The following is a 12,389-nucleotide window of genomic DNA, read 5'->3' as shown; positions in this document are numbered from 1 at the left end:
TGAACAAAAATAGTAACACTACCACTACCAGTAGTCCAGTACTCTAGTGCTTTGTTCCCAATGGAATCCGGCAATCAGCCGGTAAAAAAGAAGGAACAATTAGGTGCGGTGTGGATCGAAAGGAATTGATTGATTCCAGCCTTTGGTGTCAGTTGGCATTGGCAACCACCCGCCTAAAACTGCCTGCACCAAACTAGCCCCTGTTCTCATTCTAGTCGCCGACAATGATCTCGTCAAAAGATAGCGAGACATGACCAGATGCACCGTTTCAGAAGTGCAAACTAATATGCTTCCCACTCTTCTGATGCACCAGAAGATGTATCCGGTAAATACCACTTTGGCCACTCAAATTTCTGTTTATACTATTGTGGGCAACATGACCAATTTACATGACAGTAACGTGCATTTTTACGAACTTAATTGGGTTCATATTAGTCTACTATGACAACAACAAATTGTGATCCGAGGATAGTGGACGCATCTGAACATAAAATTCAGACCTGCATTTGACTACCTGCCAGCAAAGATTTTATTTAGATATAATATAAACTTATAATTGAATATGGTAGCAACTTCAACATGGGGAACACAACTCGCAAGACCAAGAGGAGCCTCAGGCCTTTGCATTGTTGCTTTTAGTTAGGAATGGAATAATAGATCATTAGGCTCATCGACCAGACCCTGCCTTGCTTTTTACCCTTCATTTTCCTTGAGGTTTCTGGTTGTTTGTAGTAGTTAGGGACTTGAAATTGAATGATCCCAACATGTGTTGTCAATGCCCAACCAGCCATGCTAAAAAAAGCTGGACAGTGATACACTACCAAGCATAAGCAAGTTGTCCCATCCATTACACATGCTCAACTGGAAACCAGCAATGCTTTGTCTAATTTTAATTTCCTTCCCCTTAATCATGCCAGTATGAGTGTGACCATAGACCGTAGTCCCAAGAGGCAATGATAGTATTTGACCAAAGCTCGCAAATTACAAACATGAAAAATTTGCAAACTTGCAAATAGCAAAGCATTGCATGTATTCAAAAGATGTAGAACAAGGCAGACAGGAAAATGAATGACGGGACTTCAATGGCGATGAGTGGACAATCATCCGAGTAGAATATCACATCAACTGCTAGTAGTATAACAGAAGAAGCAGAAGAAGTCAAACATGCCAAAATGACATGACTGCTTACCAGAAATAATGCAGCAGATTTCAAACAATGCCGAAACAGCAGTAGTTGTTGTTCATTTAGTTTTTCCTACATTGCAATACAAGCAAGAACTGAACATAATATAAGTTAAGTAATCTGCGTTTCATTAGTAAAATCTGAATCTACAAAAGGAACAAAATAATCTCACATCCCTGCAGTACATACATCACTATGAGCTATATCCTGGCATTTGTAAAGTGTGATCAAGATCACAGGGAGGAAAGATCAAACGAACGTGGTGCAGAGACTAATCCCGCGGCTCTGTTCAACCATTGTAATGAATCGCTGCATCTCTTCACAGCTCGAACTCCTCTTCCCGGAGCACCATCTCCGCAGCCTCCTCTTCATCGTCATCGAGAGAAAAGTACTTGCTCTTCTCGGCCGGCCTGAACGTGTAGAACATGAACAAGTAGAACGCCATGGTGGCCACCTCCTCTGCCAAGATGCTCACCCACCGGTACTTGTAACTGGCAATAGTCTTGAGCGCATACACGACGATCCTAGTGAAGTACAAGTACCCAATCACTACGACGTAGAACTGCCGGAACAGAGTGAGCTTGGAGAGGTTCCGCGCCGCCTTGCCATCTGTCTTGGAAGTCTCACGGAGCGACCGGATCGACCACACAACAGGGAAGAGCACTGCGCAGCAGCACGCAACATCCACGAACAGCAAGATCTGGTTCCATGTCACCCAATCCTGCAAGAAAGGCCCGGTCTCCCCAATCACCGCGGCGGCGATGTTCGCGGTGACCTGCAGCGGGATCACGGCCATGAGCACCTTCTTCTCCCTGTCCTGCAAGACCGGCTTCAAGAACGACCACCCGGTGCCGACCAGCGCGATCACCGCGAACAAGATGACACCTTTCACGAGCTGGAAGAGGTAGAAGGCCACGTCCCAGCCGTGCGGCGTCCCGGTGACGCGGATGTAGTGCTGGTCCTCGGCGGCGGAGAGGCAGTAGAGCAGGCGCGCGACGAGGAGGCCGGACATGAGGTGGTGGATCTGGTACGCCGAGACGCGGTCGCGGGAGAGGGTGAGGTACCCCCATGCGGCCAGGAACGCAACGTAGCAGAAGGCGAAGAAGCCGTAGATGGCCGGCACGGGGGCCTGGCCGACGGGGAGGTAGTCCTTGGAGCCGTCCGCTTTGACGTTGTACATCTCGGTGCGGACGCGCATGGTGACGAGCGACTCCGGCTCGCAGTTGGCGAAGAAGAGGGTGTACTCGTCAGGGTGGGTGACCGGGAAGGACTTGTTGTAGTGACCGCCTTCCATGTCGTGGAAGGTGAAGAGCTTCTTCACGTAGGGGCTCGAGAGCACGCACCCGGAGGCGGCCTCGGGGTCGTCGCCGCCGGCCGCCGCCGCGCGCTTCTCCGCCGTGGGCCCCTCCTGCGCCTCGTAGATGGCGTGGACGAGGGACTCGTCAGATAGGAGGAAAAATCCTAGATGCTTGGGGTCCGCCCGCGCGATGGGGGAAGATACGGCGGCGCCGGAGACGACGATCCTGACCGCGCCGGACTGGGAGAAGCCGAACTTCTCGAACATGATGGACGAGCGCCGGTCCTCCCGGAAGGACTCCGTCTTGATCTCCCCTGCCGCGGGGAAGGCGAGGGCCCCCGTGACGGCGAGGAGGAGGAGGAGGCGCGCGGCCATGGCGGAAGCGGAGGCCGCGAGATATGTGGGGGCGGCTGCGGAGGATGAGAGCGAAGTCCGTGGGAGTGTGTCGGTGTGCGCGTGGCGTGGCGAGAGGCCTTTCTGCGGTGGGCGTGGGGGTCGGATGCGCCTTGAGATTGGCGAGCGTCGGGTGGGAGTTTGACCTTAATGATTCTGGGGGCGGGGGGAGGGAGCGTGAACAATTACGTCGCCGGTGGTATGTTCCAACTGGAACCGGACCCTCTACCCTCAACGTCAAAGGCGTATGTGTAACGAGTCTAGTGGTACAGGGATTTGCAATTGCAGTGCCAAACACTATTAAACAGTGTTCTATTGTCCATATTTAATAAAATACTGTATTAATTTTCCTGTTCACTCTTCCGCTGTAGCAGTCTATGTACTTTGTTTGTTTCGGATTGGACGGCTGCAAATGTACGAAGTCAGATATGGTAGTGTAGCAACGACCGAATATTAAAAAAATGAAAAAATAGACGGTACATGTCGATGTGTTTAACGAAATAGACAACAAATCGGTATATTTACAAATCTAGATCTGAAAAGAGAACACGTACATAGTTGAGTAGGTAGACAAGTCACACTCTAATGGATCGTATAGCTAGTTGTACTGTACTAATGTCTATGAAAATGTTATTGTCGGAGGATGAACTTCTCAAGCGGGGATCGTGAGGACCCCCTTTGAGATTCGGTCGGAGGATGATTCTGAATCCGCCTTATACGTGGATTTAATGTGAATATGTGAGAACTAGGCGGGATAGATGATTGTTGCTAGTGGGAGTAAATGCTCGAGGGGTTTTAGACAAGTTCGGACCGTACGGAGCGTAATACCCTACTTATGTGTGTATGCTATTAATACTCTGGGAATACCTTTCTCTAGATCTCTTGTGTTACAAAGGTTTTTATCTAAATTTAGAGCTTTGGTCTTGCTTCGAGCTTGATGAACCTCTGCGCCGCTTCTCAGACTTGTGTGCTGTGCTTGTCCAGAACTTGTTAGGCTTCTACCTTAGCTCATCCAACTTCTTAGACCTGTCTAGGCCTTATCCTTCTCCGCAGTGCACCTCCCTTTTATTCTGTTGGGGGAGGCTTGGCGTGCCCAGAAAAGAGGACATGAGTTCCCATGAGGTATAAATGTAAAGCAACCATCATGGGGCTACAGTTTGATGTTACAGGGGTTGAAAATGCACCCTCGGCCGGTCCTGTCGCCTATTACGCCAACTTTAGCAGGCCCAGTGGGGGGCCCACCGGGCGGCCGTCGAACAACCCCGCGTGCCCGCCTAGTCATAGCAGATCTGACACAACAGGGCGGCAGGTGACATGCCTCAAGCCCAGCGATAATATCTCCAAACCGCGCAGGGTGACGTTCGATAGGACCCGTCGCATTAAATGCCCCCACGCCTTCCTACCAAGCGGTGGCAGAGACTGACAACATACGTGGGGGGGAGTGGATGGAAGTGACATGTCACACTCCCTCTTTAAATGCAGCATCAGGCTTCTCACCAATTGACACCTCACCGCTGAGCCCTTGTAGGGTCCACGGGCAAGGGGCTTCTCAGGTCCTCGAGGAACTCTGGGTGCTCGGGGACTACTGTTCATAGCCCCGAGTGCCATCTCCCGGATATGTCTCTTATCGGTCCTCGGGGAACTTCGAGTGCTCGGGGGCCACTGTTCATGGCCCCGAGCGCTCTCTCCCGGGACGGTGTCTTCTCGGGTCCTCGGGAAACTACGGGTACTCGGGGACCACTGTTTATGGCCCTGAGCACCCCTCCCGGAACTGGCTCTTCTCGGGTCCTCAGGGAACTTCGGGTACTCGGGGACCACTGTTCATGGCCCCGAGCGTTCTCTCCCGGAACTTGTCTTCTGGAGTCCTCGGGGAACTCTAGGTACTCGGGGACCACTATTTATGGCCCCGAGCGCCTTCTCTCGAAACTTGTCTTCTGGAGTCCTCGGGGAACTCTGGGTACTCGGGGGGCCACGTGTTTATGACCCCGAGCACTCCCTCCCGAACTTATCTTCCCTCGAGCCCTCGGGGAGGTGGACCTCGAGGAAAGACGCCATGTGGCACTACGCTGTCCTGGTCTCGGGACTTAGGGACCCTTGGTTCCTATTTCACCGACAGTTACCTATGATGATCGCAACATTGTGGGTATTCCATATGTAAAGTTAGACAGGCTCATATGTTTATAGGTGATACATGTTTCATAACTAAGTGTACTTACTCCTCATATTGATATTGGACTTGAATGTTGAATGATATATTGTTGCTACACTGATGCTCACATATTAATCTTGACATTTGGAATATAAAATGGTACTCTGATGTAGTTGTAACTTTATGGAATCACTATCCATTGTTGCTAAATGTGCATAGCCAATTGTTGTAGATATATCATGTATTTATTTACATTCTTGTGTGGCTTGCTGAGCACGAGAGTATTCAACCTAGCTTAATTTGACATCAGCCGGTGAAGAGGAGTACAAAGAGAGCCCACTGAAGGTAACTGTGCTCAGAGTATTACGATGATGATCCTACGTTGTAGGAAGCTGCTACACTCAAGATTTTGGTGTATGGATGTTCTTTTGGACTTGTCCACTGCACTTGTATAATTTTTTGGGTTGTCAAACCCTTTTGGAGCTTACTTGGTTTGTACTAATAACTAATATTTGAACCTATGTGTAATATATCGTGCCTGGTTTGCTTTAACGTCATCTTGTGTGCAGCTGTTTATCCTGGACAGTTGCATTTACGTGGTCTGCAAGATGGCCCCGTCACAGCTTGCAAGTCAGGAGGACGACGCAGAGCGGATGAAATTGGACGACCAATGCAGCGCGCACGAATCTTAAAGCGGACTGATTCCATCACCCGTGTCGGTCAACCGACGCAGACGAATGCGCCATCGCAGCAGCGTGCAGCCCACAGGCAAGGACCGACGAGGCTAGCAGAGCCGCGTGCGCTCGTGTGTTTTTTGGCGCCGTATCTCCACCCCACTTCCCCAAAAAAAATCCGGACAAAATAAACAAACCTCGAACGGCCGCCTCCGGGGACCGGAACCATCGACGTTGCCTCTAGGTGAGCCCAGCCCACACCCCTCTCTGATCGCCTCGCTGGACCGTACGGTTTATTAAGGTTGTGTTTGGTTGTTTTATAGATATGTATAGTATAAATAGGTTAAGAGAAATAGTTTGAGTGTAGTTATATATGTTGAAAGAAGAGTGTTTGTTTAATTGTATTTGTTTAGACAGATTTAATTGATTTTCTGTTTAGTTGGTTAAATTTGAGGTTACATGAGTGGGTACAAAAGTTGATATTGTGATTGGTTAATCGTATGAAGATAATTTTATAAACTCGTATAAAGATAATTTTATAATACTAGTAAGTGAGTTTGCCTGTACGAGTTTAGGATGAGACTATATAATTGTATCCACTCATATAGACAGAAACTATAAATGCCGATAATTAAATATATTTTTTCTTAAGATTATAGGTATCATTGAGCTAAATTAAAAAAAATTAAACAAATAAATATACCCTAATAGTTTTCCTGCGCTGGCCCCCAGAGGCTTCCGAGCCGTATCCTCTGCCTTTTCTTAATGTTAAGGCAAAGTTTGCATTACCCAATCCAGACACGCCACAGCAAATTAGCACATTTCAAATCCTGTGACCCGCTGAGTTCAGGCTAATGAGACCTGCTACTACTGAGGCCATGTTTGGTTGTACCAAGACTTTTTTAAAAATTATTTTTAAAAGTTATTGTTGGAAAGTTATTTTTAATTAGCTTTTGACATGAATAAAATATAATATATATATATATATATATAATATTTATTAGAATATCATCCTTTATTCTCTAGACCAACTTCTGACTTCTACTAATCATAACAACTTCTGTTTGTCAGAAAATATTTTTAAAAGTAGACTGTTTGTTCTAACTTTTCGTTTCTATGTAGCAAAAGCCAATAGAAATTAAACCAAACAGAACTTGAGTCCAATCAAGACCAAAATAATCAGCTAAGACAATTTTCAGAACTGAACAAGAAAATTGAACTAGACATTCCAATTGAAAAATACATTCTTCGTAACTAAACATGGCCAAGCCTAACATGACACTACGACTCCCTTTGAATAGTTTTTCTTGCTTTTTTTTTAAAAAAAGCTAAAAGCTATTAAAAAAGCTAGCTTTTGGTCCTAGTTTTTTTATAGCTTTTGGCATGTTGAGAAAGCTATTGTGATTAAAATAAATTAGAAGCTGAGAAGTAGGTTGAGAGGCGCTTTTATAGTTTTTTTACTAAAAAGCTTAAAAAAATAATATAAAATTCAACAATTAAAATTCAACATTCAAAACTGCTTTCTCAGCTAGCCAAAAGATCTAAAGCCACAACCTATCCAATCAGAGCCTACAACATATTTAATACCCATATTGAAAAGATTGTAAATGCCGAATATTCAATAAAACAAAAAAACAAAAACAAAGGCTATACTAATTGCTTCGTAGCTACCATAGTCCAATAAACAAAAGTACGAAGTTTGTATCAGTTTCATTTGAAGACTTTCAGAACAAAGCATGCAGGCCTGAAGTAGCAAAGGCGAATAGAACTCTTGAAGCTAAAATGGGCTTTCAGAATGGAACTCTTGACAATCTGAATAACCCATTAGTAACTGTGCATAACTGCCATTAAATCCATCATCCTGAACCACATTTATGCAATTATTCAAGCTCTTCTCGGCCAATGGTTGTGATTGTGTAGCTTATGTTCTTTTCACCCTATTAGTTTAAATTGTTAAAAATTTGTTGCTCAACAACAAAAAGGGAAAACTTTTTAGTTGTTTAAGGCATACCTCATGATTTTTTTTTCCTTTGGAGTTCTCCTTGTTTCTTTTGTGTAGTTCGTCAATCGAGCCCTACTTTCTCATTGATCCAACTTTTTTCCCACTTTTTAGTTTGTTTAGAAGGTACTTGAAATGTGCTCTATACATTATACTGGTTAGTGTTCGCCAACAACTCTTTCTATTTTTCTTCCATTTGCTTTTCAAGATACAGAGAACATTGTCCATAAACATAAATCAATCTTCATAATTAGTTGCTTGGGAAACCACCAACATATCGACCCGCCAATTAATGAGTAAGTTTGGGTCAAATTCTAGAATCATCTACCAATTCAATTTCAAAAGCCTGTTTGATTTGATTTGATTTGTTTTACTTACTCATTTGCAAGCTCTATTTCAAGCATCTAACTCTCGTTGATTCATCTCTTCTGAAAATCTCTTCTGTCATGGACATCGATCAGGGGGAGACCGATTGTGATAGAGGAGAGACTGATCACGGTGCAGCAAAGCATGATTGCGGTGAAAGAGTAGCTTCTAAGTATGATTTTAGTAATTAATGATAATACTTATGGATTAACAATTATGTTAAGAATTGTTAGTAGGTTATTCATATACATGAAGGTTTTAGCATGTATTCATCGAGAAATGTTATGGGATCAAGAGAGATGCATCAAGATGATGAGCTCTAGATGATGCTCGAGTAAGTGGTGACAATACCTATGTACTAACAATTATATTAAAAATTATTAGTAGATTATTCCATAGGAGATGCATAACTAATAAATGATGGATTCGTTGAGGAATGTTATGAGGTTAAAAAAAAATATCGATGTTATTGAGCTCTAGGTGATGTCCATGGGATAAAAGGAGAAGCTCAAGAATATTGATAATAAGCGTGACGACTAAGTTACTTGTAGAGATCAAGTAACTAAAGGTATACGATTGTCAATTGAGTTATATGGACTAACACATATGCTATGTGCTTGAGAGTGAGTGGGGTTAGATTTCATATGAAGATTGACAATAAGAGTTAAAGCAAAGTTACCTATAAAGATCAAATAACTTAAGGTATAAAAATATCATTTAGGATTTATAGACTAACTCATATGTTTTATGCTTGAAAGTGGGTTGAGATTAGGTTCCTAAGAATACATGAGTTGAATTGAGATATTCAATATGCCAAGTTGAAAAAGTAAGATCAAAACAAGCTTAGTGAATAACTTGTATGCTTAATGCTTGTGGTTTATGCCTTGATGATAAAATAAATGAAGATAATATGAAAAGAGAAGTCTTCCATGTTTGATGCATGAAAAACAATCAAGTGAACTTCATTAAGCTTATGGAGATCGAGTGAAGATTAAGATAAAAATAGGGATTATTATTATCATCAAGAGAAGATGAGTTGATGACGAGCTTTAAAGAGCTATGAAAAGTATTGGGACTTGGATAATATGGTCGTTATGTCCAAATGGGATTGCTTTAGGTAAATGTATAACTAGAATAAGTTTTCTAGTTTTGCCGGTCTCAAGGAGTTTGGCGAGAGATCAGGTTATATGATCCATAGCCGTACTATCAAGAGGGGCTGCTGAAAACGTTACTCGAATGTTATGTTAAATGCTCAAATCATGTGTTTAGTATGGGATGATTTTATTTTAAGAGTTTGTTTTATAAGTCCAATGTATCTAAAAAGTATTTTAGATTTAATCCTTTTGTTGTTATTGATCTTAATAGTGAAAAGTGATTTTGGCCAATTCTTATTGGTGATTAGTATGTTTCATGTGGTATCTAGTTTAATCTTAATGGATTAAGCTTTGTACAATAGGTGAAATTGTCTGAATCAGTTTCAAAGTGTTTTTTTTTTATCTATTGTGATTGAGATCACAAATTTAATAGGAACGTGTAGTTCTCTAAATAATCTTTCGATATTTTCTATCAGGAGTCAGACTGTTACCAGAATAATTTATCTAGTTATATCGTGTGTTGATGGCTAAAGGACTCCCAAGTTATATGCGAGCGAACGGCTCACTAATAAGACGCACGAGCGCAACCTTATCGGTCCGAGGTTCGACCTCCAGGCATATAAGCCTCTAATATAGGTGTTAGAAAAGAAACCCGGCTGTAAAAAAAACTCCCGAGCTAGAGCTGGACATAGACCAAATAGGCCAAACATTCTCAGTAAACTCCGACGTCAGTGACACAAGGTCTCAAACTCAGTAAACGTTCTCCCGTATAGCCTTGGCTCATTGCTCATCTTTGGCTGCGGCACACAGCGCAAGTACTCCTCTGACCTCTGTGATAGGAGCCCGGCCAGTGCGATGGTCTCTTGAGTTGTGACACTCTCGTGCCGCCGACCTTTCCGGCCGCTCGGCGGATCAAGAGGCCGCGCTGTGCGTCCGCCCTGCACGGCCAGAGAGAGCCCGGGCTGTGTGTGCGCGGGCGCGAGCGCGAGCCGTGCCACATCGATGGAATCTTCAGGGCCCCGCACATCAGGATGCAAGTGGGGCGGGTTGCGGCTACCCGCCCCACGTCCGCACCAGCCACAAGGGCGTATGCAGGCACATGTGGCGAGCCCGTCATGACTGCACAGTGCACACAGCAAGATGCGAATTCCGTCTGACCCCATTTAATTCTTGGTAGAGTCTTCCAGAGAGACCGTTCCAGAGGCGGCTCGAGCGAGTAACTCCGGCGACGAACAAGGCGACGCAGTGGGATCCTCGGTCGGCCCCTCGCCTCGACAGCCAGCCGGCGTCGGAGGTTGAGGATGGCTCGGTCTCTCTAGTGGGTTAGTAATTTGTAGTTTATTTTTTTTCTAGTTTAGTTTCCAGTTAGTTTAGTTTCTTCTGGTGGATTTAGTGAGTGATTCATTCATGCTTTTGTTCCTCTTTAAATTCTTCGCTGTGAACGGATCTACGAGATTCTTTTGATCTCCGACCTGCTGGTTTATCGTGATGGTTTTTATGGTGTCATTGTTTTTACTTTTTTAAAGTGAAAGGTATATTTTACCTCGTCTGATAGAGTTGCTCGGTACGTGCATTATTCTAATAGTATTTTGTATTATTTATGGTAACTAAAAAGATTTTCATCGGCTCTACCAGATTTCTGATTGTACTGTATTGGTTCTTAATCAAATAAAATCACCTCTTTTCTAAAAAAATTTAATTGTCGGTGCACAGAGTACAAAGCAACTATAAAGCAATACTTGTTCCTATCATAGGTTTTAAAAAATCCAAAAAATATATAAAAATCTTAAAAATCAGAAGAAACATGAAAAAGGAATGATTAGCCACAAATGTATATTATGAATTCCTTACTTGCTTACAACTAGCATAAATTATGTCAAATCATTACATCACTTGACTTAAAGATTTGCTTCCTAAAAGAAAAATAAAATAGCCTTCAGCCTGCACTCAACTTTTTCACGCCTAAGCTCCATTCAAGGTCTGAAACTACAAAAAGGGAAACAACATAAAAAGGAGATTAAGATTCACAAGCTACAAGTATTATTTGCTACCCTTTACTGAAGAACTGATGACTGTTCAGAAACAAAGTATACAGAAGACTTCCATCCCCAAACAAGAAGACCATTATTTAGACTACAGTATCTCTAATATCATCTTTTCTCTATTAGCCGTGCAGAAGAAGTGGCTTCATCACTTTCTTTCTCCTCATTCTTACTCTGTGATTCAGCAATGCTTCTGCGATTCCTCACATTTCTTGCAGTCTGAGAGACCATTAAGGTGACAAGCAAAACAAAATCATACAAGGGCAAAACAAAGCATGCTGAAATCAACTGTCTCTAGGATGTCATCATCTTGCAAGCTAAACTGAAATCTTAAGTAAATAATACTCCACAAAACATGTGCCAATTTTCATCATCTTGCTTCTTGCAGCAGCACAAACAAGCTAGCTAGTATAGCACGAACGCAAGCACCCCTTCCATTGCTCTGACGTCATGGCATGGCGAAGCACCCAGAATCATAGCAGGAAACAGAGCAAGCTAACAAGCGGCCTCCTCCGGTTACTTGTCAATTCCCCATCTCACGGAAATCAAGAATGTACTTGCGAATTGGCGGCAGTAGAAGCAGGTGGAAGAGCGGCGGTGGTGGAGGCACGCGCAGTAGTGGAGGAAGACGTGAAGCAGGCGACCATTGGTGGCGGCAGAGCACGTGCAGACGACGAGGTCGACGGCAGATCCTGATGACGAGGGGTGGTGGCGGGGGAGCGCAGGCGACAGGGGACGATGGTGGAGGTGGCGGGGAAGTCAGGAACGTCCGACGTTGGGTCTGTCTGTTCTTGCGTTGTTGTCCTCCTTGCTGTTGTGGCGGGCTTGCGGCGCTGCTGGGATGATGTGGGTTACCCGTGTAGAGCTGCATCAGCTAAGCGGGTAAAATTGAAGCGCTATGTGGGCTTGCGGCATGGGCTGACCCAGTGGATTGGCGGCAGAGCCCGCCCCAATTGCACCCTTACCTGCACAGCACTAAAGCTGATCCATGTGCTCACGCCCTGTGCCGACACGCCACGAAATGCCACGCCCGCACTTGACAAAAATTCAAAAATAGATAACATATAATATCATATTTACTAAAATAAATAATATATTAGCGTATTTATAAATTTAACATGTATATTCGATACTTGCATACTGAAAACCCGATTTCAATACATGAAGTAACGAAAATATATGAGCCTGCTAG

The 12,389-nt window shown here is 44.0% G+C and overlaps 1 protein-coding gene across 1 annotated transcript; it reads right to left on the bottom strand.

Moving 5' to 3' along the window:
* Positions 1 to 1,290: 1,290 nt before the first annotated feature.
* Positions 1,291 to 3,035, bottom strand: LOC133929039 (protein CANDIDATE G-PROTEIN COUPLED RECEPTOR 7-like). Its single transcript, XM_062375620.1, has one exon. The coding sequence runs from the start codon at positions 2,853 to 2,855 to the stop codon at positions 1,503 to 1,505; it is 1,353 nt and encodes a 450-aa protein (XP_062231604.1). The 5' UTR covers positions 2,856 to 3,035; the 3' UTR covers positions 1,291 to 1,502.
* Between the last annotated feature and the right edge of the window lie 9,354 nt (positions 3,036 to 12,389).

Source organism: Phragmites australis, chromosome 9 (assembly GCF_958298935.1).
Source record: "Phragmites australis chromosome 9, lpPhrAust1.1, whole genome shotgun sequence".
Taxonomy (NCBI): Eukaryota; Viridiplantae; Streptophyta; class Magnoliopsida; order Poales; family Poaceae; genus Phragmites; species Phragmites australis.
This window is presented reverse-complemented; position numbering and strand designations above follow the sequence as displayed.